This window comes from Corvus cornix, chromosome 4A (genome assembly GCF_000738735.6).
Source record: "Corvus cornix cornix isolate S_Up_H32 chromosome 4A, ASM73873v5, whole genome shotgun sequence".
NCBI classification, from domain to species: domain Eukaryota; kingdom Metazoa; phylum Chordata; class Aves; order Passeriformes; family Corvidae; genus Corvus; species Corvus cornix.
The window spans coordinates 16,138,801-16,166,684 of NC_047058.1; the positions used below are offsets into that span (position 1 = coordinate 16,138,801).

Genomic DNA, 27,884 nt, shown 5'->3' on the forward strand with positions numbered 1-27,884 from the left:
TGTGACTCCAGATGAATTTTCTGTGGCGTTTGAGACCTGGATTTTTATGGATTCAAAGGTACTTCTTAGTGAAACATGCAGCACATTGTGCATTAGAGATCTGAAAGCAGTGTCTCACAGAGACTCCAGCTACATCTGGTGAACTGCTTTAAGTTCACCATTAAATAGAGAATTTACACTAAACAGAGCCATCCTCCTGTTAAGGAACTCCCCTGTGTCACCCTTCAGATGCCCCTCCCGGGGTCACACGTGCAGCACCCCAGACTGTCACTGCTGGGACCAAAGCCCCTTTGCAGTGGCAGCTCCAGTGACCCAGGGGGGTCCTCGTTTGGCTCTCTGCACACCCCACACTCACACAGACAGGATTCCTCACTGGCTCAGTCCCAGGTTTCCCATAGCCAAGTCCCAGACACGTGGTCAGGCTGACTTGCTGAGCACCTGCCTGGCCCAGGGTTCAGTGAGCTGGAAGGGAGGAGTGCAGCCCTCACAGCACCACCAGTGACAGCTGCAGCTTCTTCCCTGAGCTCAGTAGTGCTGATTTTTCTATTTCAACTGACTGTGAAACCAGAGAACAGCTCTGAATTCTTGTCCACACTGAAATGGACTGGAAACTAAACAATCTGATAAATATTTATGCAGCAAGGCAGCTATGACAACCAGAAGAGATGGAATACTTTTTAAAGACTTTTATCGTGCTCACTGCCATTTACTACTAAAATCAGATATTTAAACCAACCTGTTACACAACAGCAGAGGCATCTCATGAAAAAGTTAAATATTTATTTCTAACTGCTAAATAGCTCCAAAGAATGAAAATTATTCCCTAGAGGAAAACAATTACATTTATTGAACAAACACTTCCTAAAAAGTACATAACCTCTTTGCGAACAAGAAGGAGATCCTGGTTTCTTTTCCACTGCTCCCATGACCCTGTGCCTTCCCAGAGCTAACAGCCTCTCATTCAGCAGAACATTTCCAAGAGAGGGTGCTTTCCTTTTTTGTAGTTGTGGCTGTCATTATTCTTCATTTGGAATAAATCCTTTTGCTCTGTCCAGCTTGTCCAGAACCTCACTATAGAGGCCAACCATCTGGAGAATACGAGCACCATAGTTGTCAACAAGGATGGATAAAAATATATCATTTAACTAAGTGACAGAGAACAGAACCAAGGGAATAGGTGGGAGACTACCACCAGCTTCTAAACCTAAAATTTCAGACTGATGTAAAGATTTTTGGCCCAGGTTTAAATGCCATGGTTTAGAAAAAAACAGATCGGTGCAACCTAACAAAAACGGTTTTATTTACACTGTTATAAAGCATAGTTTATATCTGAGTCTTATATCCATACATAAACCTGTTCACCAAATCACAGACACTGGGAATTGAGGGTGGAAGAGACTTCTTATTGTCAGCACTTATTGTCTTAACTGATGGATTTTCAATGGCGTAAGAGTTACAGCCAATCCCTTGATTGCTCAGCTTGTGCACAAGAGAATGAATGGTGACACCAGCCACACTGCACTGGGTTGCAATCTAGAGAGGAACAGCAGCCAAAAGCTGCAGAAAGAAGCTTGTGACAGAGTAAGAAAAAGTGTCATTGCAAAGTGTCACCTACAAAGGTACTAGCCTGGAAATTTCTCCCTCATAGGAAGTGGCTAAACTACACCTGATAAGGTGAGCTTTAGTGATTTTCTTCACACCATCTTAAACCCTGTTTGTAAGACATTAGATTATACTAGAAACCAAGTTTGGAAGTATTCATGTAACAGCTGATTTAAGTAAACTGGTACAGCACCTTGGCTTTAGTTAAAGTGGGCACAAACAGTCAGAAGTTTATTTCCAGTCACTCATTTGCATCATCCTTCCAGTAAAAGAATGCTACATTATTCTTTCCATTGGCTATCAAAACTTTTCTGGCCTCACTTTGAAAAAATCTTTTAGTATCAGGCTCCCCCAAAATATTTAGGTACCACGATTCTCCTGAAACTCTAAAAATCATCAGCTGTGGTTTCTTCACCCAGATCCACATCTCAAATTCAGGGCAGACATCCAATCCCATATCCTCATATCCCCCTGTGTACACTTACATGGCCTTCATAGCTTTTCTTCAGAGATCCTAAGTGATTGAGGAAACGCATTCCCAATCCACACCACTGCTCAGCTTCCTTGTATTTACCAACAGTGTACTGAAATATTCCTGTATTCCAGGCTCTTGTCATCAACCAAAGGATTTCCATCTCTGGGTAAGCATCCTGAGGTAGCAAACAAGCAGCAGCAGTTCATCAGAAAATAGAATCTTCACTTTAAAACTGACAAGTCAAGAGTGTTTTAGAGTTTAGTTTTAGTGTGGGAAAACTGTTGGGTTTTTTCCTCCTAAGCAAAGGGAGAAAAAGCCCTTACAAAATCCAAGGAAATTTGTAATACAGTCCTAATTATCCAAGAGACATTTCTCTGGAGGTCATTTCAGTGTATCTTTTATTGAAGAAGTCTTAGCAGCTCCACATATAACACTATGTAATGTTCATTTTACTAATGATTCTCAGTCTAATGAGAACTTTTTTCAAATGTGCTCAGGATCATCTCCCAATCTTTTGGTTTCCTGTTCAACTTACTGTGCTGCTGACTACACTCAGAGCATCTTCAAAGTAATCCCACACCTCCTGCAGCACACAGGTATCCAGGTCTGTTAATCCAGTTGGCAAAGAAATGTTAATCAAACTGTGTAAGCATTTACTGAGGATTGAAAGAGAGCAAAAGAGGAAACATTAAATACTACATGCACAAACAGTTGGTTTTTAGTATCAGGAGCACACTGAGTTATGCCTCTATGATTGTCAGACAGACATGTCTACCTTGGTGCTTACTATACTCATATTCCTGTAGCAAAAACATGCATTTTCATATATCAGATCTTATTCATACAAACTATGCAAAAACAGAGCCAAGAGCAATTAGTACTTAATTATCTTCATTGCTGGTCTCTACAGTAACACAGAAGGAAAACCACAGTATTTCCTAGGGTGTTACACATGACAGCAAGAAAAAAGTACCTTTCCTAACTTCACCAACAAGAGCTACGTAGGCAGCATCCTCAGAAAATCAGTAGCAAATACAGGGTTCTGAAAACAGCTCCTTCTCAGTGTGAAGTGAGAAAGGCAATATCAACAGTTGCCTTTGCCAAGTGCTTACTTCAAGGAACTTGGAAAGGATAAGTAACACATAAATATGCTAAATAAATCATGTATGTACTATGGCATTGGATCACTACCTTACAGCTCATGGCTTTCTTCTCAACCCTTAATTTCTCCTCATTGTCTTGGAAATATCCAGCTCACTACTGCAGAGCAACAATTTGAAATGAACACCTTCCTCACAAGAAACAACCAGAGACCTCTTCTGGATCCAATTTTCATTTTCCTTCCTCAATTGATTAATTTATTGGAAACAAGGCTGTGCCAGAAAATAAGCCAAGTAAACAAACTGCAGTTAAAATATCTATTATTAGACAAGTACATTGGTTGGCCAGCAAGAAGTAGAACCTTGAATTTAAACTAAAATCCACTTTTTTTTTTCAAATTGCAGGCTTTATTCCCTGTCAGCCTTTCCAGTCACAGGCTCATGGCAAAGCTACGTGATAATACTAACCTAAATTTTACAGCATCAATGACAGCCTGCTTTCTGTGAAGGTTTAGTGCACTCTTGAGAGCTTTCTTACACAGTACAGGATACCGAGCTGGAGATTCCATTGCTAATGCTTCAAAGTAAAAGAAAATAGAGAAGAATAAAAAGATAAATTACTGAAGTCAGACTTCAATCTCATAGGTCACTAAAATAAACTACAGCATGTTTCCAGATCCCTTGTGAAAAACAACTGAAAAGAGATTTGCTTAATGCCTGGGTTGGTTGCAAGCTAGTGCTTCTCTCCCTTTTTCTTACCAAGGACATCATCAACGAGGATGAGGCAGAAGCACAGAAAGCTTCATAATTCACTGCTGTTTATCTCCAGTGCAGTAATACAAAAATATTGTGGTGGGGGGCCCTGTCTAAAGAGTTTTGTTTCTCCCCTTGAACACGAAAATCCAGATGGAAACCTTATGCAGGAGCAAGATTTCAGAACGGTGTCTCCAGGCACTGGAGCATATTCCCTCAGGGCAAGGAGAACAGAAGGTGTTTATGCAATCCTACAGGACACCCTCCAAAGACTCGGCAATTCTAAATGCTCCTCATCTTTCTTGGATCCTGCTCTAGATTCTCAAGCATATTTTCATGGCTAGGACTTTGTGATGAAAATATGGCACAGTGTAGAGAAGTGCTATTTACAAACTGACTATACAAACTTTAAGTTGAAACTTAACGTTATCTTAGTGGCTTAAACATACTGAAAGTATCTATCCAAAGTCCACAGCCCAAAACTTCTGCACTGGGGCATGAATCAGTGAGGGTCATTCTCTGGCCTTTGCCAGTCTGGAGCTTGTAAAAGTTTATCTGAAAAATCCTTTCCAGACTCACAAGATATATGAGTGTCTCAGGATCTAGAAATGGAAGGATATGGCAATTTTCTGGTTCATCATCTATGTCATCTGGTATTTCAAAACACAGCTTTTCTAATGTTGCTGAGATCCTAAGCATCTTTGCTCCAGGACAAAATATACATGGTTAGATCCATTTTCTGCATGTTGTACAATACATGATAATCCTAGTCACCTCAAAAGAACAGGAAAGAGAAATGAAAGCTTTTTTTTTTTTTTGTGACTTGGAAGATCTATAAAAGTCCTTACATGCAATGATTTCAAGTGTCTTGATCTCTATTTGTGGTTGCTCCCAAACTGATTCCATAAGATTGTGAAGTGTTGGATCATTCAGTTTGGATCTTGCTTCAAATTCATAAAGCAGTAACAATGTGTCTGTTGGGTCTTTAGCAAAATCTCCTACAAAAGAGACAGGATCACCTGTACATAATGATGAATTTTCTCAAAGCCACAGGGTGTACTATAAGGTATAAATTTTGCTTCCAAGAGGCAGGAAAACCATCAAGGCACTCAGACTTAACAGTAGAGCAAGTGAATTTGCCATTCAAGGAATACCTAATGGAATTTTTCTACCTATATCCTACCAAAAAAGTGAACCGTGAATCTGCCAGGCTAACAGTCACTTAACACCTCAGCTTTTATCATAGCATCTATCTGCTCCAGTAATCTCCATCTGAGACAGCAATTCCACATGCTCTGTATTTTTCATTAATATTGTGACTAAGAGTTACATGTGCTGAAAACACACACTTTGTAGCTTACCTGTTAATTTCAGAACCTTCCATATCTCCTTGCATGTCTGAAGATGTTGAAGGGCCTGACTAAAAAGCTCCGTCTATTTTACAGAATTAAATAAGTTATTTTGGTCATAGTTTTAAAAGCAAAAGGAATAATTATGTCAGAACTAACTGTAAAATAAATTAAGAATCAGCCTAGTTAGTAAATCACCTATATCAGTTAGTGGGTTTTGGGGTTTTTTTTTCTCTTTTCCAAAGACCTCCACATCGCAGACAAAGCCACTTCCCACTGAACATTTCATTGGCCCAGAAAGAACCATCCATGTTTCTATGGGACATAACTGTTTTAGCTCCCAAGCACAAAATAGTGCTATTGAGACTGACAAACCACTTAATGCCACAACACAAATTGCTGTGCATTGCCCTCCACAGAATTTTCTACAATCGCTCTATACCAGACTTCTGTAGTTCCTTCACAACCACGGTGTGTTTTCCTTAATCTTCTTACCACAGTAAGCACAATGCCCTCTTCCTCCCCCCCACCATAAATAGATATATGCAGAAAAACAAACAAAAAAAAATGGTGAGCTTTATCACAACCACAGTGGTAACTACTTTCAGCAACAGCAGTAATTGTCTTTCTGACTAACCCACATTTAGCAGCAGACTCCTTACAATATATCTATTGTAGATTGAAATTCCTCTAAGAGAAGATATTGCCATGACCCTTTACTGATACAAACCCATTCAAATACACTGAAGTCAACAGAACTTAATTTACAGAAATCCAACATTTACAATTGTCTGGAAAGGTGCATCAATTCTAAGTAACTATGAAATATTCCCTTGCTTACACTCTCAATATCCCATTCTGAGTAAAAAAGCTAAGACTTCAAAATCAAAAGGAAGAAAATGCTACACTGGTACACTCAGAAATAGTTAACAGGCTTTGCCTTACCTGTTCTGAAGGTGTTACTTGTTGTCTCCCCATTTCCAGATCAACTGCAGCTGCCATTAACAGGCATGTCTTCTGAGCAATCAGAACAGCTTTGTCAGAGGGACAAAACTGGGACAACTGACACCAAAAATAGGAAAAAGTAATGAGAATTTCGCCCATATCAAGCAATTTGCTTGTGAACAGATAATTGCTGACCCTCCTCTATGACACTTGCAGGAACCAGTGATGAGTAGTATATATATTCACATTGTAATTTTACTTGTACAATTACGCAAAAGGATCATTTAAATATAAAGTGTAAAGCTGAGTTGGAGCCCGCTCTCTACAAACATATACAAAACTGACAGTGTTGGTAGAAGTTCTGCATAAAGATTAGGACTCAAGTACTTAACATGTTTTTATTAATGATACAGTTTCCAAACATCAGAATCCATTTATTTTAGAAACTTCTCGTTGAAGTCTTAAGTTTATTGCATCCTTAAGAAACAGAATGTAAAGTATGACAATAATGCACACATTTTGTTTTACAAGTCAATCTCCTTGTGACAAAAATGCTCCAGCTTCAGAGCATACAAGCATGTCTCCACGGAGATACCCAAACCATGGATGTGACTTCTAAAAGAACTAGACAGATGAAAATATTCCTCAATCAGACACACTATTTGCAAGAGTAAATACCTTGAAAGACAGTACAAAAAAATCCCTCATCTTTTCAGGGCTGTCCTTGAACTGTACAGCTAAGTTCCAAGCTAACGAAGACATAAAGATAGAGAATAGAATAAAAATCTGCACTGCTATATGTGTGCCCATCTAATCTCTAGCAATAAGCAGTTCACGTTCTACAATTCTATTTCTGAATCAATGTCATCAACAGCTCATTTAACAACAGCATGAAATACTGTTCCTAGTGATTTATTAAAATAGCTTATTCATGCTTTCAAATTTTGCCTTGATGATTTCATCACAAACAAGAACCCTTTCTAGCACACACCCTGCCCTCAAAAAGCATGAGCTGGGACAAGCATTTTCTTGTATTAGTTAACAAAGCTAGAATACGAGTGGAAGTGTTGAACAGTATTCCCAAGACAAACAAAATAGAAAAAGGAAAAAAAAACCCTACAACATCTTCAACCATTCTTCATTTTACCCCAGAAAGGTCAAGTAAGTGGCAATTAAGCACACAATTCTGAGTGCTAAATGGATGAGCATCTAAAGGCAAATAAATTATTTATGTATGAGAGCTTGACCCAATTAAATGTTTAGATTCTACAGCAACTTTCACATTAATTTATTCTATAGGACATGTTTTTGTAGTCTCTGAATTGTTTATCCTGTGAGTGAGAATGCTGCCTTTGAAAGGTCATGAATCCATTCATTCTCATGTCACTGTATTTGACCTCTGCTGCTTCTCCTCCCCCTCCCTTGCTACTCTTTACTGGAGCACGGTTACACTGTGAGGATGTGTGCAAAAGCAGATGTCTTCTGATATTGACTGCACCTGTTTCTCTCCTGTATGCTCTGACAGAAGCATGAATCTGAAAAATTGGTTCAACCTGTTACCCTACGCATATATTTTTATTTATAGACAAGCAAATGAACTAATCCTTTAGCAAAACAGTGTAACAAAGACTACAAAATGAGGATCCAGAGACAACACTATGCAGAATGCTTAGGGCAGCCCCATGGGAGCTGCATTTCCCACTAGAAACCACTTTATCTGTGATAATATTTGCTGTTTAGATTTCACAGTCTGTAGTTCAAGGCAAACTCCAGGGCTGCTGATTTAAAAGGACTAAAAAAGACAGAGGAGATTCAGTTTAGATTTTGAGAGTGCAACCTACCAACTTTCCTAAACCAGTGAGCTTCAAGGATCCTCATGTCCCCTGTAAATTCTTCTTCTGTGAAAAACTCAGCAAGTTTCTTGTGAGCTGCAGAAAACATAATTCAATACAAAAGTACCACTTTCACAGCAGAATAAAAACATTTCCAAGTCTAATCCCTACACTACAAAACAGATGTTTCCAAAAGTCCCATGTAATTCCTGATGAAGACTTATTCTCACAACTTAAATCTAATATTCTTCAGGAGAAAGCCCTATAAAAAACAACAACACTTATTTCACACCCTGTTCTGTTGCTGCCATAATCAGTATTTTAGAGAAGATGCAAACAAGTACTGCCTCTTCTAAGTTTACTGACACTGAAGTCTAAAGCATAGGAGTTTTACTTAATTTCACAAGAAGGGGGTTTAAATTTAATTACAAGTTTGAGGCCTTCCTTCTAGAAACCTTTTATTGATTTAATTCTACTCTTAAATCTATTCTACTTCAGCAGTACTGCAAGTTTTTGATAGCAAAGACCTGTAGCACTGAGATCCAACTTCACAATACTATTGACTCTCCAGCTTTCGCTTTTATTGATTTCACTGGGAATTTGAGAGCCTGGACTGAAATAAGGAGTCTAAATATTTCATTGGTATGGATCTAATCATATCATAAAATGTTCACATACAGAAGAACTCCAGAAAATGCAAATAAAACAAAAACATACCCAAGTTCAAGTAAGTCACTATTGAGTTGATATCTTCATCTCTAGAATGGAGAAAAAATTTAGTTTTAGAAAATTGATTAATTTTTTTTCAACAGAATGCATTATTTATGTTGGAATATATTTTCCCAGTTATGGATAGATCCACTCTTCTCACTCAGAACTTCTCAAAGATATCCCACAAGAGTCAAAGTTACAGAGATTGCTTCACTCACAACCTCTATTAAAAATACCTAACAGGTATATGCATTAATAAAAGAAGAAGGCAAAGAACAAATATTTAAAGAAAAGTTTATACAAGTCGAAAATATGTTCCTATGTGATGCCATTAGGTCAAGCTAGGAAGTCATCTGGGTGGACTTTTACTAGCATAAAAAATAATCTCTTGATTACTCTGCAAGAAAAAAAGCCCAGAAAGAAAACATTACACAATTTGAACAACATATCCACCATGAGAAAATGGTTTTTCAAGCAGACCCACCTTTTCTCTGCATTTTCTGCCATGACTTTTGACAACATCAGACGGACCAAACATCTAAATATAAGAAAAATAAGCAATGAAGAAACAAGATTTTTTTTTCAATGGTGTACTTTGCCCTAATTTTCCTGAAAGAATCCCACTTTTCTTCTTTATGCTTGTTCTTGTAATTATATTGAATTCTTACTTTAAGGCTGCAAACAGTTGTCGGCAGTCTTGCAAATGTTCAGACAAATACTCCAAAGCCTTGATAGCCACAATTTGTTGGTCATTCTGAAAAGAATTAAAACATGTTTTGTATATCCTGCACTACCTCAGTTACCACAAAAAACCCCAAACCAAAACAACAACAAAAACCCAAACAAAAACAAACCCCAAAGCAACCACATATTCTAAGTCTGTGCAGTCTAGTAGCAGGAAAATGAACAAATGCACAGAATTGCCTGAGAGTGCAGAGAAAGCTCTAAGGAGAGATCATATGATTCCCTGCACAAAGAGCCTGTGGTAAGAGCAGGACTAGTACAGGTTGGTAAGGCTTTCATGCCTCACAGGGCTAGGAACAAAGCCCTAATAGCCTGAAATGCAATCAGCCAGTTCAGACATCGCTCAGGCCACCAACCAAGAGGCAAGCAGGAGGGGCAAAGGACTTTCATCATTGATTTATGTGTATTTTATACACAGGTTCCCCCTCTCACACCAAAGATCAAATCCCAGAGGCAGAAGAAGATGTAACTTTTTGCTAAGGAGAATTTTACAGAAATACACAATGTAATATCCAGATGCCAACATTCGTAACTCAGAAATCTTTATTTTCCTGTCAAAATTTTAAAAGATACCACTTATTTCTACATGAAATTAATTTCTACTTTCCATTACCCAACACATTTGAGCAAGACCTTTGTTGTAGAAGCATGAAATACTAAGAGATCCATGAAATACAGAGAAATATTAAAACTAGGCTAGGTTAAAGATGTTACAGCTGTCCTACTTATATCAATAAAGGAAAGTAAAGACAACATTATCTGCTCTACCTCTAAAGCAATTTGGGCAGCTAAACTCAAGAGGTTGCTGCCTGTATTTTTATCCACTCTCAGCTTGCCTTCATGTTCTGATGTCTTTTCTGCTAGCTTCCCCATTTCAATAACAGCTTCCACAGCTGAAAGAGACAGAGGGAAAAAACAACATTTTTATAGAAGCAATTGGAAGGTGGAAAATTCTACTGTTTCAATGATTTATGAAAGGCTGTAAGGTTTTTTTTAATGAAAAGCCAAGACAAGAAAACCTGACAATACCAGCACTTCTCCCCAGATATGCATTTCTGCCTAGGGAGGTGCCAAAATGCTTTCCAGGCTACTAATCTAAGGAAACAAAGATGCCATACAAATGATGCTCATCTCACATCCTTAATTTTGTTCTGCTAAGTAACTGTTTGTTACCAAAGACAGAATACTTTCTCTAATACATTGTCTGGGCATCATTCCAAGCTCCCACATCTTGGCTTATGCTAAGGGTGGCACTGCTTTTATGTTCACACTGTGCTGTGTTTCCCACTCTATATTATGTGAGCAAATTATGCTGTCAATAAAAGTTGTATTGAGAATAATTAAATGGCAGAGAACTCATTGGAAAATAAGCTCTGCACATTACTCTGTATTCTAAGTAACTATAGACTGTATTTCTCAATTTTCATTACTTGAGCTAAGATCCTCATTAAAATATGAAACAGCAGAACTCATTATAAAGAAGAAAGAGGCTACAGAGATACAACATTCTCTAAGTCATCTCAATAATTCATGCATTTTTTGGTAACTTCAGGCTCCATTTGTCCAGAGAAATTAAGAGCAGCAATAATGGTTCCCTTAAGGTTCATATTGTATATGCATACAAAAAAGCAGAGAGTGATTCTCACCCTGGGATGCTACTATAGCTTCTGCCCAAGGGAAGATTATCCTCCCCAGCCACAGGCTCCACCCAAACAAAATCAAATACAGCAATGGACTCAGCATATTACATACTGTGTGCAAAAAAAAAAATCCCACTTTTACAACTTAAATCTACAGCCTGACATTTTCAATGACTTTAGAGACCCTTTTTCTAGCTACCCTCTACTGTGTCTTTCCCAAGATGAACAGTCCAAAGCTGCTTAGTATTTTTTAATATATTTGGCACTTCTGCTCCTTGTAGTGGACCCTTTAACTTTCAAGTTCTACCTTTATCAGTATCGTTCTCCATCACTGCAATCTTATAGACACTGAATTTAGTAAAGATGCTGTTTGGATCACACCTCTCTGCTTGTTTAACTGCCTCTTTAGCCTATTCACAGAAGAGATTAAAGGAAATCAGTAAAACATCACCTTGAAATTAGTATATAATTTGCAATAGAAGAGAGATAAAAAGATACACAAAATGTTAATGGTTACTTATAGAATAACTCAAGATGTTTGACAGGGCAACATCTGCCCTTGAAACAAAAGTGGTGAGACCAGAAGAAAGCACCAAAGGCTGACCAGAAATGAAAGAGGAAATTCCTCAAAAATAAAAGCAATGCAAATAAATACATAAGTATGTCTATATATGCATTAAATATACCTTGTCAAGTTGTTTCAGATGAAGATAGCAAGAAGCCATGTTTCTCTGCAGCTTAGCCAAGTTCTGATCTATCTGCCCAGGTGTATAAAAGCTGACTGAATAATTGTACCAGTGAAGGGCTTCAGAATAGCTTTTCTCCTAGAAAATATAAAAACAAAACAAAACCCAAAAAAACATGACCATATTTGGATGATTAAACTGCCTATGTCTTCCCAATTTTTTTTTTTTCTCAAAAAGGTCACAGCAAATGAAAGATTTAGATAGTCAAGTATATTCCAGTGTAACCTTCAGGTTGTGCCAGGTGCAGAATCCAGCACTTGCCTTTGTTAGATTTCATACAGTTGGTGAGTGCCCAGCCCTCTAATTTACCCAGACACTTTGAGAGACAGTATGCAAAGCTGAACTGAAATCCAAAGAGGTGACATCAACTGGCTTCAGCTGATCAATGAGGTGGGTGACCTTGTCCCAAAAGGAAATCAAGTTTGACAAGCAGGACTTCCCCCTCATGGACTAGTGCTGGCTGTGACCAAGGACTGCATTGTCCTTCAGGTGTTTTTCAATAACTCCCAGAATAATCTCCATAATTTTACCAGGCACTGAAGTGAGACTGACAGGCCTGTAGTTTCCAGGGTTGTCCTTCTTGCCCTTCTTGAAAATTGGGATAACTTTTGCCAGCTTGCAGCCAACTGGGACCTCTCCAGATTCCCAAGATCATTCAAAAATCATTGAGAGGCCTCACACCTGCCAGTTCTTTGAGTACTCTTGGATGAATCTCTTCAGGCCCCATAGCCATGTAGGAACCAGCTGGAACAGGAATTCTGGCATTAACTGTTCCCATGCACAAGCCTTAAGATGAGGCTACCTGAAACTGGATTTTATAACTGAAAACAGCACCCAGATGGATGAAAATAAAACTAGTGCCAGCTGGAACAAGGCTCTTAGTAACAGTTTGCACTCTAACCAAAAATAGACATATCAAAGAGGTCAGGAAAAGATTTTCATTTTCACTGACATAAATGAGAACACTACTATTTGGTCCCAAACCTCATAACGTTTGGCAGCTCTGTCCCACAAGATGATGTGCAGCTGATTCAAGGCTTCAGGCAGCAGCTGTTTCCCAGTATAATGACCTGAAAAGATACTGCAAATCATCACTTTACAAAGCACACTGAGAAGCATCTAAGAACTATCCCATAGCCTGCAACAAAAAACAGGGACACAGCAATAGCTTCAGCTAGGAGCCAGAGTTTCATATCCTGTTTATGGAAAAAAAAAAAACAAGCCAACCAATCAACCAACCAAAACCCAAAAAAACCCAGTGGGTAAGAGAAAAATATTTTCATGCTTGAACAATGTAAATGTAGCTCTTGCTCCTAGCTAGATGCAACATGAAATAGGATTTGTTTTACAGCAGATCTGATAGTCAAAAAGTACTGCAAGTGCTACAGGTCCAACAGACCTGAAAAACAAATTGTTATCCAGCTGCTCCAACAAGGATATGCAACCTGTCTTATACTGACAAACAAAAATAAATTGGGCTGGATGGACAAAGTATTAACATTACACAGAACTCCTGGTTAATGTTTCTAATCCCACATGTATCAGTCACACACAGTCTACACTAAGAAGGAGGAATTGCTCTAGCAAATTAATTTAACCCTGAGCTTGATCATGACTGTCATTCAATACGGAAGTTGAGAGTTGCCAAGTAAAAGAAACATAATGGAAAACAGACACAGAGAAAGAAATATGAGAATAAGCAAAAAAAGTGAAAATTAGAATGCAAGACCTTAGCCAGCTACATCCAGCTTTCAGTAAACAGCAGTAAAAGATGGATACAGACCTATAATAACTTCTTCAATCTTTTGCTTAGCGAGCAGCTCCCTCTTATTCTTCAACAGGAACTCGATGTGGAGCAGGGTAATTTTTCCAAGGTCAGGTGAAGATTCAAATCGTTCAGGAACAGATTTCAGAAAATCAAAACCAACTGATTCCCTATTCACAGAGATGCATTTTTAAGAGGCTGCACCAGAAGAGCTGTTAATTTTCCATTCTAGAGATTAACATATTCACACCATACAGCATGTTTGTCATTCAATCACACCGACAGAATGAATCAAGGTATGAATTTGTTACAGTTCATCTATTCAATGGCAGCTTCCTCTTACCACATCCTTGTTCCACTGTACTCATAAGAGTTTATTCTTCACATTTGCTTCAAGATACAAGCATATACATATATAATCATGACAGAGCACTTAACAGGGCAAAATGTCATGCCTCAATTTATTTTGCAGTAACTTGTTATTCTTCTACTGTTTTTCCCAAGAATGATTCTAGGACTCCGAAGTCATTCTGATGGTTGGTTAAAAGAAAGATGTCAGTCTGATGATTCCAGACATATATTAAAACTACATAAGGAATCATAATCACTCCAAAGTAGGGCTATAGCACTGCATATTGCCACTACACTTATTTCACACCCTGTTCTGTTGCTGCCACAATCAGTTTCTCCTTGCTATAGAAGACAGGCTCCCTCTCAAAACCATTTACCTCACCTCCGTGAGCTCTTATTTGAAATAAAGTATCATTGTATAATAGATGTTCTTTGCTTATAAAGCAAAGAACAAAATTGTGTTTACCCCACTTAGTGATGCTTTCATACCTTCCATGCTCCAGCAGCAGCTTGGCAGTATTCAAACAGAAGTCTAAAGACATCTCAAGGTGCATGAATTCTGCAAGAGCTAGACAGAACACAAAGCACTTGAGATTATATAATCAACTTAGACACTTAATTGCTCAATTTACCACTTATCTCTTACAGCTTCTTTGAAAGACAGAAACAAAACTGAAAAAAAATACCAGCTGCCATATAATAGATCTACAACAAAAGGAAGAATGTCTATTGTGTTTTGACTTTCCTTTCACTGTACAGCTAATGCAGTACTACAGAAAGGTGACATACTGATAGCCCTGGAATTCTAGTCCTCTGCCTCTTTAAACAGGAACAGCATAGGCATTAGTAGAACAATCTTTTGCCTCAAGCTGCCTTCTATCAAAATGTCTCATCCTTATCCAACAGGAACAACCTAACACCGAGGTTGGTGCTCAGGCTGTGTGAGGTATCATATTGCAATGGGAACTACTTCAGCATAACGTCCTCAGCATCAGCTGTGGGTGATAAGCAGGTATCAGTTTTACACCACTCAGATAAAGTTTTTAAATTGTTACTTTGTGCTGAACGGTTAATAACAACATAGATACATTTGTAGCTTGCATGAGATCAGAGAAGGAATACACAGGGACAAGACTGTAACAGTTGTTAAAAGAAGCATTTCTAAGGCAGCTGATACAAGTGCACAACATAAGATTTTAGTGAAACGCTTAAAACTTAGCAGGACTCTTCACTCCAAAGACAGAGAATTGCAGTTCATGGACACAACACTTTTCTGCCAGCCATACAAGAAAAGATACATCCATTCATTAGTAAACTTGCTTGAAAAACTGACTGGAGGCTTAGTGTTATTAAATAATAGCTGAGTGTGTTTTGATAGGCAACTCTTTGGTTTCACAATTCAAACTGCAGAACACAAGTCAGCTACTGTATGTTTATTTGAAACTGTAAGTTTCAAATAACTGGCTGCTTGAAATCTAGCTGAAATTCCCCAGGAGCAATGTGGAGTTACCATTTCTGCTAGTCTGGCAGCATTCAAATCACTCAGCCCTCTGCAAGAAATTCCTCATCACATCCTACATTTCTCGAATTATTCATTACACATCTGATGCTTTCCACCCACAAAGAGTACAAAGCCTCTCTTCCTTAAGATTTCATTATTTATGAAAATCAATTTCTCTGACACATTCATTATCCTTTCTCTGTTAAAGTCTCCCCAAAAACTTTCTTATCCTCTCATTTCATAGCAGAATCAGTTCTGTTTAAGTGATAAATGTGAGGAATAAGGAGAAAAGAGTTTATTTATTATCTTGTAATACAGCTTTATAACAACACACTGATCAGCACGTGATATCTGTCAGTCAAAATCGGCAAAATCGCACACAGAGAACAGCAATGCTTCACCAGCCTTTGTTCTGTGCTGGCTGTGTAAGAGTCAATGCACCTTCACTGAGTAATCTAATGCATATGTCTAAATAAACTGTAGCTTTACACTGCTGTATTTTCACTGTCTTCATTCTAAACAGCCTTCAGAGTCTTCCCCCTACCCTATTTGCAGCAAGGCTATTTAAATTAGCATCTGGATAACTCCTCTATGAACACTGAGTACAATGTCTCACACTTCAAAACCAAAATGACATTTAGTTAATGCAGATTCTGCCAAAAACACAAGAAATGATTGTTTTTCTATGTACAACACAGACAGTCTCCTTGGATATGGAGTAATATGACCTCACTAGGAAACCTAGAGAGAGCTGTGATACCTGAGTTGATATCTTCATCTGATGCTCCACTTTTAAGAAGGATTTTAACTTTCAAGAAAAACCCTGCTGGATGCAAATTCTCCTGCACAATGAAAAGCAATACATTAGCTGGACAGCTCTTTGTAGAACACAGATCCTGTGAGAGTGCAGCACATTCATAATACAAACAAATATTAAGAAATCACATATTCCCCACCGTAATCTTCAGTTCCATTTTAATGACTGAAACAAGTGGTAGGCAACTTATGCAATAATTTCTTCCCAAATGCAATGTGCATCTTTATTATTTATTCTTACACTGCCAAAGGACCACAAGGATAATGAAAGCAAAAGATGTAAAATTCTCATTTTGCTGTGGCCCATTTTTGATACTTTTAAATAGAAGCTGAACATTACTGAATGATAGAAACATTTCCTGCTTTTCTATGTGTGAATTGGCTGGATTAATCTAAAATTAATATGAGCAGATTCAAAGTAGTTTATAAAAAGAAATTTAGGGGGCAACAACAGTGGGAGCAATTGTAAATAATGAAGACTGTATACTAAAGCTCTCACTAAGTGCATATTTCAGGTTCTAGAATAAACATTTTCTTCTGGGTTTCCATAACCTCACACAATATCAAAATGTGCATTATCAAAAATTATGATAAAAACACTTTCTGCCTCAAAAAGCTTTGCAAAAGTAAACAACAAAGAGGACAAAAGGCTTAGATACTGTAGTAGCACATCATTTGCATGACTATACACTGCCTTTTATCCTGAGCTCTTGAGCATATGCATCATGATCTGTCTGTAATTCAGGCAGCATGCAGAAACTGAATTTCAGCTTCCATTTAAAACGAAATTTTATACTTAAAACTTGTTTTATACAAAACAGAAAATGGATTTTTTTAAATGATCAACCGAAGAGAAATAGGAATTTTTCAGATTTCATTTACTCCACACTAACCGGAAAAGACAGAACAACAAAATTAATTCAAGTCTTTGTATGGGAAACAGATGGTGCAGGACCAAGAGACCTCTCTGTAATGACTGCTTAGAGGTATATGAACTTCCTTCAGGGTCGTTGGTATGTTTATACACCTCATTCTTTAGGTCTGCTCACGTGCCTCTGCCCGGGTGTTGCTTTGGGGATCCCCCAGATAATGAGGTAATGGAAATAATTTTACTCTTTGTGTTTTAGCTGTGGGTTTGTGGTTGTCCCAGCTGCCTGCCTGTATCAACTCACATGTCAGAGAAATTTTAGTCACACCATCATCAAAGGACCTTACTACTCACAAATAGCACGCAGGAGGACAGCTCTACTTCTACATGCAAAAGAGTATTTTTCTACACAAAAAAAAAAAAAAAGCTGGGAACACCAAAACATCCTTAGGAGCATGAAAACATAAAGCACACACACCTCAATCCATTGTCAGGGGTAACACACCAGTGATTAATGTGATCCATATTATTATGTCAATAAATGCTTGAGTTTCATCTATTGCAATCTATAAATAGAGCAAAAATTACTACCTGATTTGCCAAGCTTATGGCTTTCAATGCCTTGTCCAGGTACAGACTGCAATCCCACTCAAAATAGGTCGTGGCTAACAATCGCAGCACTTTAGCCTGGAAACAAAAAAACAGCCACAAATGAACATACAGATGAGCACAAAAGACTTAAATTCTAAGGTCCTGAAAAATAAAAGCTCTTTGAGTCAAAAAAATGCCTGCCTGGTATCAGACATAAAAAGTGATTGCTCATTTCTGAAACATATCCAGGCTTGAAGCAATGCAGTACACACAGGACACAAATCTACTAGAATTCAGAGAAAAGCAGAAGGGTAGCAAGGAAAATCAGATAACTGGGAAAAAAAATGAAAGAAGAAATTGAAATAACAGGAGGCAAACACTTCACAGAGGAAAACAAACGAACAAAAAAAACAGGACAAAGACCAACATGATGATGGACTTCAAATATATAAATTATTTACATAAAGAGGAAGAGATTAAAATCTTCATATCCGCAGTTGGAATTAAAAGAATAAACAGACTTCTGAATGAGACAGAGAAACATCTATCAGAAATGACACAGCTGTAGCTGATGATGTATTCAAAGAGAAGGGGAATGAAAGAAGAGATGGCCTTTCAGGATCTACTTCAGCCTTACTTTCTACACTTTGATTTCTGTGAAATAGCAGAATCAAATGTGATTTATGGGCGCTCATCAGTGACTGACGCTCATAACAACTGAACTTGAAACTCTGCCAAACTTCATAGCAGACTACTGAAAAGGAGACCAAGACATCACAGGGCAGGGGTGCACAGAAGAGGCTGATAATACACTGGAGTCAGTTCAACAAAATCCTCCAATTTGTAAATAGAAATTTCTCTATTTCTTACCTGCATTTCTTTGCCAACAGAATATTTCATGTCCATCTTCCCAATGTCATAACTCTGGCTATCAATGATAAATGAAAGTTAGAATTAAACAGGATGACAGAGATAAATTTAGTATTCTGATACATGCAAAGTTCCTATCCTTTCCCACTTCCTAAGCAGTTAGAAACCACATAAATCACACAAACTAATCTCAGTAGTCACTTTTACTACAGAACAGAAAGTTTTGGTTTCTTTCTGCCCTTACATTAAAAATTGTACTCAATCCCTTTCTTCAACCTGTTGCAGTACATTCTGTAACATCTTCTATCCAAACATTTCATTAGGTTTTATCAATTTAAACTATAGAGATTTTGAAGAAGCAAGTGTTTCCAATCTCACCTGACATATAATACAGTAATACACAAAATCTATACATGACTGTTCTCTAGATCACAGCACATCAATAGCAGAGACAGAACCTGGAACCTGTGATTCCCCGTTCTTCTTCTAAAAGTTAAATGGCAGAACCCAGGAGAAAACACAGTGATAATTCCACAAAACCAGATTTGATTACAAATGCTGTGAATGAAGAACTGTTAGAAAGAAAAACAATAAGTGGGCTCTTGTTTTCTAAACTAATATATTCTTAGACCGGGGAAATCTTACCCCACTAGATGGAGCCACACTCTTTCTCCAGATTATTATGTGCACTTTGCAAAGCTTTATTTCCCCCTCAAATTCTGTCATCAGGGCTCGGTATTTCATTTTCCACAATAATAAAATATAAAATAATCAACAAAGCACCAGCTGTAACTAATCCTAAGCATTTCTACAAATCCTCTTTGACAACATATATGATCATAATGATTTTGAATTTGATCTGTTGCCCTTCATTTTCTTCTAATTATTTAAAAGAACAAGAAGACAGAAACACAAATTTTCTGCACTGAGGCCATGACCATGGCATGAGGATACTCTTCCTCATAGTCTACATTTTCTCACCCTTAATAGTACCACAACAGTTATTTGGATCCTACCCAAACAGTCTCTAACCATTCCTTTTTCACCTTGATGTTTGTGCCTTTCATCAGTCAAGGACTCTTCAGAAAACTAATCTCTTTGGAGGAAGTGCTAGGGAGAGAATTGGCAAGAACCATTGGAAGGTGACTTTCATTCTAATGGCATGAAAATTCATGTGGGAAAGAGACACAAATTTTAGGCAATAGTGTACAACCATCAAAAAGTATCTGCTCAGCTAATTTGGTTCAGCTAAAATCTTGTATTCTCACATTTTTAATGAGGCCTCTACTTTCCCTTGCTCCCCCCTCTCCTTCAAACACATTTTTGTATCTCAAAAGAAGGGGGTTGTTTTATTTGGTTTTTGCACATTACCTGAGCCAGAAGGAGCTCTGTTCATACCTCTTCCATTCATAGGTTTCCACTCCAAAATTGTAACAGAGGATTGACAGGTAACAGGTCTGCAATAAAAGATTCCTGCTTCTATAATGTTCTTGTAAAACATCATTAGATCTGTAGCACTCCAGTCTCAAATTCCTTAAAATGCATTTTGCTTTCAAGATATACCCACTGTTATCACTCCTGGCCTTTCGCAAGGGGATGCTGAAGATGACTAAAACTGAATCATTAATTCAGTGGAAAAGAGAAGTATCATTAATCAGTCCAGGACACAAAAAACAGCAGGATTCTTGAAACATAGGAGGAACACAGAGTTCCTCAATAAATCACACTGAAAGCACTAGAACTGTGTAAATTATACAATAAAAATTAAAATTTGAGAGGAAAAACTGTAATACTATAACCTCATTTTTTTTAAATAACAAAGAAGTTTTACATAATTAAGTGAAGAGGACTCTACCTGTTCCATGATAGGCTTCTTCACAGCATGTCTCTTTGGGGTTAAAAAAGGATTACAAGTTTTAGGAGAAAACTGCTTTTGAATGCTTGGTTATTCAGAGCTTTATCAGCCAGCCCTGACAACATCTGCTCATAACAACTTGCCTTTCTTTTGAAATGGTTTGCAGCTGTCATATGCCATCCAAAGAAGAGACAAAAAAGTCATTTTATATGCAGCAGGCTGCCAATATTTACATCCATTTTGCCTCTGCAGTATCTTTTTTTCCCAAATATAAATGATGCTTTTGGCAATTGACTGCAGATTCCAAATTCTCAGACAAAAATGAGAAAGGCAGCACGTCTTGCTTCAGTTGTTTTGGGGTTTTTTTGCAATCCAGAGGCAGAAGCACAGACTAGGTATATGCACAAACACAAAAAAGATCGCTCTCAGATGTGAAGCCTTATTTTTCACAGGTTCATTTGTGAAGGTTTTCTTTCCAGAAGAGAAAGTTTCCTGTTGTGAGCACTAGTCCGTAGACTATCAATGACCCACAATCCTCTCCAGCTGATTTCTGGTATCACACAACACAACAATCTCCTTGTGATACTCTCCAGGGACTCTTTGGTACAATGGGAGCCTGGAAGAGTTTAGGATTGAGAGCTACCCAGCAGACTAAAAGTTTTGAATTCACTCAGCAATCAGTAGCTCTTTCCTTTTTCCTTGTTTTTTAAATGCCACTCTTTAAATCAGAAGTAAATTGTATCACTCTCTCATGACCAGAAGTCTTTACCTTGTCTGCATCAGTGCTCCTGGTTTGTAAAGAGCTTTCATCACAAGCAGTTTAATATTTAATGAAGGAGTTCAAGCGGAAAGAATGAAATTAATTTAGAATTAAATGAGGAACAGGAATGCAAAGATCCCAGTGAACATTTTCAAAAAGCTCTGCTCTTATGATTCAAATCAAAGCTAGACCCCTGCAACTAACTTAGTCACTCAAATGCACTTGAACAAGGCCTGCAGATCACAAAAAGCAATGTAAAATCAGTTGGGAGTTTAATTGGTTAAAAACCTAAATAAACTCCAATCATATTTCCCATATTTTCCTTTCAGAATTTGCATCTGCCCCTTTGAATTTTATTACCTGTACCAGAGAGGAAGGACCAAAATGTTTCCTAAATACTGGGAAAACATGTAAGCAAATGAAAATAAATGTTGGGAAGTTTATTCTGATATAAAAATAACAGACTTTTATCTCTGCAAACAAAAAGCTAATCTGCATATGATAGTTTGTTTTCTCTGCAACACAAGAACTACAAAAACCACCATTTAGTGCAATGGTAAGCCTCCACTCATAGCTCTACAGTTCCATGAAGATTAGTACTGAAGGTAGTCTTAGACTTGCGTATCAAAAACTTTGTAACTCAGCTCTTCTCTTGTCCCAACCATCCCCAAATGTTCACATGGGTACAAGATGCAATATACAAGATCAAGATGTAAAATGCAGCTGGATCTCTAGAAAGTAGGTGATATATTCAATTTAGAAATCTTTTTGCCTTGCTTGCTGAGTTGTCTTCTCATTGTTTAGGAAGAGTTTATCGTTCTATTTCAAATGCTAATCTAAGAGAAGCAAGAAAAGAGTGCACTTTGAAAAAAAAACTGCTGTTTCCATGCAAAATTTTTAGCAACAAGATCTCAAAGAGGCAACCAACCACAGAAGAGATCTTCAGTTCAGAGTACTTTTCAAAATTTTATATGGCATATGTAATCTCTTAATATATAAAGAGGAAAGTAGGTTCTCAAAGTTTGCAATGATAAAGAAGGGATGATCTCACTTACTTCTTTTGGCAAATTCATCAGCATATCTTTGCAGCGCTGCACACACATCACTGCTTTCTGAAAATCCCCTTGAGCAACTGCCTGAGAATGCAGCAGAGCATGCCAACAAACTGTTAGTGTGCAATCAGTCTAAAATTCACTAGAAACCTGACTCTAAAATAGAACAGGACTCGGGTTTTTCACATGCAATAAAGCTAGGTTTGGGATTAGAGATCTGTCCTTACAGTGCTAAAATAATTCTGTATATTTCTACATATTGCCAGATGATAAAGACATCCAGAAAATCACTGCAGTCCTCAGGTAGTGTGCAAAGGCCAGAGATGTGGGACAAGATTATTCACATGTTAAGATGATACAACATTTCAGCAAAATTTATACCACCTCTCCTTTTGTCTCCATGATCAAATTTAAAAATATTGGCCATTGCTTTGTCCTGTTTAGACTAGCTCCTGAGAATTTTGGAGATAACAGTTCCCCTCTAGATACTGAGGTCAGTGGTGTGATCAACAAATGCAGGAAATTACATTCTTTATATTTGAACTCCTATGCCCGTAATACTCTGTAGGATTGATAAGAGTTCTCAGACACATCAGTCAGGCAAAACAATTCCTCTCAAAACTTAGAATTTCTAAATTACATACTTTAAATCACAGTTATTTGTCTTGTTCTCCAGTCAAGCACAGGACACTGTTGGAACTGACCCATTTATGATTCATACAGGAAGCTGTTTATTTTATAAACAGCCATGCTAGCCAAATCATAAAGCAACAAATCTGAACTAGAAGATATAAACAACACTGCAAAAATGACTGTGATAAATGAGGGAAATTAAAAATCATTAAATGATTGCAACACTGAATGCAAACACGAGATCTGCTATCTGACATCTAAGTGAAGGAAATCTATCCCCCAGCAAGTCCTCAATGCCAAGCATTCAGGTATCTAACAACTGGGTCAGAGTTTCCCTCTATACCCCTAGTGACTTATAAGGAAAATTGAGAACACATACAGATTCAGCTTGGTAAGAGAGTACTTTGAAAAGGCTCTTCTCCACATCAGCTCTGTGCACTTGAATATCTGCTTCACCCTCGCTGCCCTTCCGTAACTTTGCATACAGCTTTTCTACACTCTGGAAAACAAAGTGCAGGCATCACCCATGGAACTTACAAATAGATGTGTATGTAATAAATCAAAAGTGGAAAACAGCTTACACTCATGGCATTCTCTAGAAATCCATCTGCAAGACCAGCTTTTCCAATATCTATCCATCCTTTCCCAGTTTTCATAGACATCTGAAGGAGGAAACGGGGTAAATCTTTTGTGAAAATACAGTCACTTTCAAGAAAGGCAACATAAGATCTCATCTCATTGTTGCACTTATCTAACACAGCACAAGGGTATTTCAGCTCTGCAATTTCTGACCAGCAACTCTCACTTCTGAATGAAGCCCTGAACACTCAGATGCAGCATAAGACTTATGGTGGCCTACTAGACAGTATTATAAGATTCTGAAATAAATGAATGTGCTGCTCCTATTTTACCCTATGAGAAGATGTGATGCTGACCACACTGTCCAGACATTCCTAACTCAAATGGCTCAGCAAGGTATCCCTGTAAAATACAGGTCCCACTTCACCATGTATTTTTTCTTAAAAAGGAAAAAATGGGATCATCAGTCTTATCTTTCCGTAAGTGATGAGAAGAGAGAGTCAGCAATACTCCTGCCAAATCACCAGCTATCCAGAACTAGACACGTATTTTACTCCCTTTCCAAAGAAAATGTAATAAGATTTGAAGACTTCCCTGGGGGACCAACTGCATTTCATTACTCACCCAAAATTAGCCTTACCAAAATCTGTCTTCGTATAGTTCCCTCCGGAGGATCGCTGCCTTCACAAAGGCAAATCAGTCTGCAGGCAACAAACCGTACTGCAAAAGAACAGTGCAGGCATTCAGAAGTTTCCTTTTCTCTACTTCTTTTTTTTTTTTTTAAGAAAGTCAGGCCCTGCCATATCTGAAAGACTGTTCAGCATTTTAAATCACAAGAGAAAAATCTGAAAGCTTCAGGAGTTAAAGCAATCTGAATTTTAGCCAAGATGCTTTAAATTGCTTTTCAGGCAGTAAGAAAAAAAAGTAATATATTCTCATTAAAATACCTATTAAACAATTTAGAGAGAGTTTAAGTAAAATACATGTTATTCAAAGACTTAATTACATTGCAGGTGCTAACAGTAACATGTCTTGAGAGCCCCAAAATAGCCTTCAGCAAAATAAGGAAATGAAGTTTAATAATCTTTACAGTTTCAAAGTAAAAAGCAAAAATATTTTCAGGCCTTCCTTAGACATCAGGGATGGAAAAGACACCACTTAATGTATTTAAAACAGCCTCCCCCTGGCCCTTCAGCTGTGATCTGAGAACATCACACTCTATTTTGTGTCAACTTACCCTTTTCCCTTTACCTGATATAATTTATATGATGCAGATGATGCATAATTTTGACTACAATCCCTCAAGACAGGAATGTAGGCCTGACACTGCAATCCCACAGAACCACAGAAAGAACACATTGAGGGAAAAGACCACTTCTGCTTTCTCCCAGCCCTCCTCCTGGCCCAAGAGAACCCACCAGCTGTGCACCTGGTTAAAGCATGTCAGTAAAAAGAGGACTTCGAATGTTTCTGTATGTAAACATGGATGAGATTGTTTTTCTAATGTAACTATCTCACTTGATATAAATTAAGTGACCAACACTCTAAAATTTACATCTATGTTATTTCCATACATTTTTAGGTTAGAAGCACAGTATCAGAAGGCAAATTACAACTCCTTTGGTGACATCACCTCTTTACTGATGTTCTGGCATGAAAAGGAGGAGTGATAAGAATGCCTACACCGATTCTGTGTCACAAGAAGATAACTATTACACCAGGATGCTTCTTCTTGAACTGTTTATACAAGCCCAGCTGTACATTCTTCTGTTTGTACCCATTACCTGCGAAGATCCAAACAAATCTACAGCACTACTTATGTACCTGTCAGCAGAGAGTGTTTGATTCCCATGCTACAGCACAAGGAACACATTTAGGAAGGTACAGAACATACGTACGTTTGGCTCTTTGCTCATCATCAATAACAGCACCCGTGTGTTTGGTCACAGTCCAGTTCCACAAGCTGACTGCACTCTCTTCAACCTGAAGAGGAGAATTCAATTCTGTTTAATTTTGTCCTGGATGTGGATCCCATTGAAATTTACTACTGGAAAAAGAAGCATCTTTCACGTGTTTCACAGGAATGGCCCCTTCTGATCTTTATGCAACTCCCTTTTACACCAGAGTCAAAGGTGTGAGTTTTCCGTAAAATTCTCACAAGATCCCACAGGGACATGTTGGAGAGTGACCTGAAAACAGGCACGCTGAATGGACCACGTGGCATTTCTTCAGCTAAAATCTGAAGGGGTTGGAAAAGAATCTTACCACGTTTGAGAATGTACCTGTAGTAAGGCTTCACCTCTTTTGCATATCAAAAAGAACACTAAGTAGCTTAATTGCTTTAAATACCTACACTGGGAAACTTCTGATATTAGCAAACAAAGAACAAAGGCTACTGACTATATACTCTTGTTAAAAAGATAAGGCACTACATAAAGGCAATAAGCTGCTTTAGCAACCCACCCTGAGGGGCTGCATTTTCCATCACTTTATTCCACTTTCCATGATAGATCTTGCCTACAAATGCACTCTTGCCTATCTAGGAGAGAGTTCATAGCCTCTCTTACTGAAGTGGCCAGATTACAAATTAATGTTTTCTCCTTTTTTCAAAAATAGTTTAGCCCAACTGATTCAGGAAGAACTGAAGGATACCACTTTTATGCTCTTGTATTTCTTTACATACTGTACTAATCACACTTTCTGTTATGACACTTGCTAACCTATCTTGCTCCTTGTTGCAAATTTAGGACTTCCAAAATCAGTGTGCCTTAGCTGATAACTGCTAATTAAATGTCTCTTGAAAATATAATTTTGGAGGAAAAAGTTGAACAATATCTTTTTTCTTATTTCAGATTCATGTATTACTCACCAGATTTCTTTTTGAAAAAGGACTTTTAAAGTAGATGTTTACTACTTTCTAAGTACTCCTCTAGGAGAAATAAACAGAAGGAAAAAACAAACATTATAAACAACTACCTGGTAAACTTTTATAAGGACTAAAAATGAGTACTTCCAACATAATATTGCATACTGGGTTTACCAGGCAGTTAAAATTACATGCCTGCTTGTTTTCTTCCTCAGGTATCTGCTGTCATTATGGAATCCACAGACAGGATGAGAAGGACCGCTCCTCTGATCCAGTACCAAACTCTTAATGCATCAGTGCTCTCTATTTCCATTTTTACTTGAAATTACAACTAGATACTACTAGTAATTTGAAATAATAAGTACCTTAACATCACCAGTAACCAGTAACTTTCCTCATTATTATCATAGAATGGTTTGGGTTGGAAGTGACCTTAAAGACCACCCAGTTCCAACCCCCTGCCACGGGCACGAATACCTTTCAGTATCCCAGGTTGCTCCAATCCACATCCAACCTGGCATTGAATACTTCCAGGGATGGGGCAGCCACAGCTTCTCTGGGCAACATGTGTCAGTGTGTCCCCACCCTTACAGTCTTACCAATATCTAATCTAAATCAACCTCCTTTCAATGTGAAGCCATTTTCCCTTGCCCTGTCAATTCACACCCTTGTCCTAAGTCCCCCTCCAGCTCTCTCAGAACTCCTTTAGGCACTAGAAGGTCTCCCCAGAGCTTTGTCTTCTGGCTGAACTCAGTCTGTCTTTGCCAGGAAAGGTGCTCCTGCCCTTAAAATCACCTTCACGGCTTCCTCCAGCAAGTCCGCATCCTTCTGATGTTGGTGGCCCCAGATCTGGACACAGTATCCAGGTGGCGTCTCATGAAGAGCAGTCAGTGACACATATTTATATTTACGATCATCATTTCGCACTGACTTTTAAGAACACCATTTCCCACTTTATTTTGGACTTTCACGCTATTGGGGTAAACGACGAAGAAATGAACTGTTTTCTTTAACGTTTCAGTAGTGCTACACGTGCTTCACCGCAAAGGCTGGGAAGCAGCAGCAGCTGGTATTTACAGAGCTGCAGCACCAACCTGGGCCAGGGCTGTGGTGTATGAAGCACATGCACCCCCCATTTCTTCAGACGGGCTAGGAGCGGGGGGCTCTCCCTCTGCCGCCTTCCCAGCCTCTTCAGAGATGCCCTCCGCCGCCTGGAACAGCTCCTCGGTGAGGGCGGCAATGCGGGACGGCGCCTCTTCCTTCAACAGCTCCCGCACCAGCGCTGTAAGACAGGAGGACAACGGGGCGTGACACAGAGCCCAACAACAGCCGCCAGCGGCGGCGCTTATCGGGGACGGAGGGCCCGCGGCACCTTCCACGGCCGCCACCCGCGGCCCCGCCATGGCCCCTCACAGGGAGCTCCGCGAGGGGCGCGGAACCGCGGGAGCAGCACCCCCGCACTGCGCGTGCGCGCCGCGCA

The 27,884-nt window shown here is 38.5% G+C and overlaps 1 protein-coding gene across 5 annotated transcripts; it reads right to left on the reverse strand.

Moving 5' to 3' along the window:
- Positions 1 to 758: 758 nt before the first annotated feature.
- On the reverse strand, positions 759 to 27,862 carry TEX11 (testis expressed 11). Of its 5 annotated transcripts, XM_039572281.1 has the most exons (29): positions 27,777 to 27,862; positions 27,499 to 27,686; positions 25,437 to 25,521; positions 24,179 to 24,258; positions 23,541 to 23,621; positions 23,339 to 23,458; positions 22,330 to 22,410; positions 20,031 to 20,116; positions 18,660 to 18,717; positions 17,790 to 17,885; positions 16,275 to 16,356; positions 14,503 to 14,581; positions 13,681 to 13,832; positions 12,882 to 12,967; positions 11,838 to 11,975; positions 11,459 to 11,561; positions 10,280 to 10,404; positions 9,436 to 9,521; positions 9,252 to 9,305; positions 8,774 to 8,814; positions 8,066 to 8,152; positions 6,903 to 6,973; positions 6,225 to 6,341; positions 5,292 to 5,364; positions 4,779 to 4,928; positions 3,646 to 3,754; positions 2,613 to 2,733; positions 2,088 to 2,252; positions 759 to 1,088 (listed from the first exon to the last, which is right to left on the reverse strand). In XM_039572281.1, the coding sequence occupies exons 1-29, from the start codon at positions 27,805 to 27,807 to the stop codon at positions 1,017 to 1,019; spliced, it is 2,817 nt and encodes a 938-aa protein (XP_039428215.1). In that variant the 5' UTR covers positions 27,808 to 27,862; the 3' UTR covers positions 759 to 1,016. The 5 variants fall into 5 exon arrangements, with proteins under 5 accessions (XP_039428215.1, XP_019143725.2, XP_019143726.2 ...); XM_019288180.2 differs by having other exon boundaries at positions 27,499 to 27,856; XM_019288181.2 differs by lacking the exon at positions 4,779 to 4,928 and having other exon boundaries at positions 27,499 to 27,856.
- Between the last annotated feature and the right edge of the window lie 22 nt (positions 27,863 to 27,884).

Bases quoted from the DNA above. Each gene is read 5' to 3' on its own strand.
- TEX11 (XM_019288180.2), bottom strand. From the start codon at position 27,807: ATGGCGGGGCCGCGGGTGGCGGCCGTGGAAGGTGCCGCGGGCCCTCCG. The intron at 24,259-25,436 runs GTACGTATGTTC...GTTCTTTTGCAG, and splicing joins TGATGAGCAAAGAGCCAAAC to TACGGTTTGTTGCCTGCAGA. The intron at 2,253-2,612 runs GTAAGTTGAACA...TTGCTACCTCAG, and splicing joins TGAGTGTAGTCAGCAGCACA to GATGCTTACCCAGAGATGGA.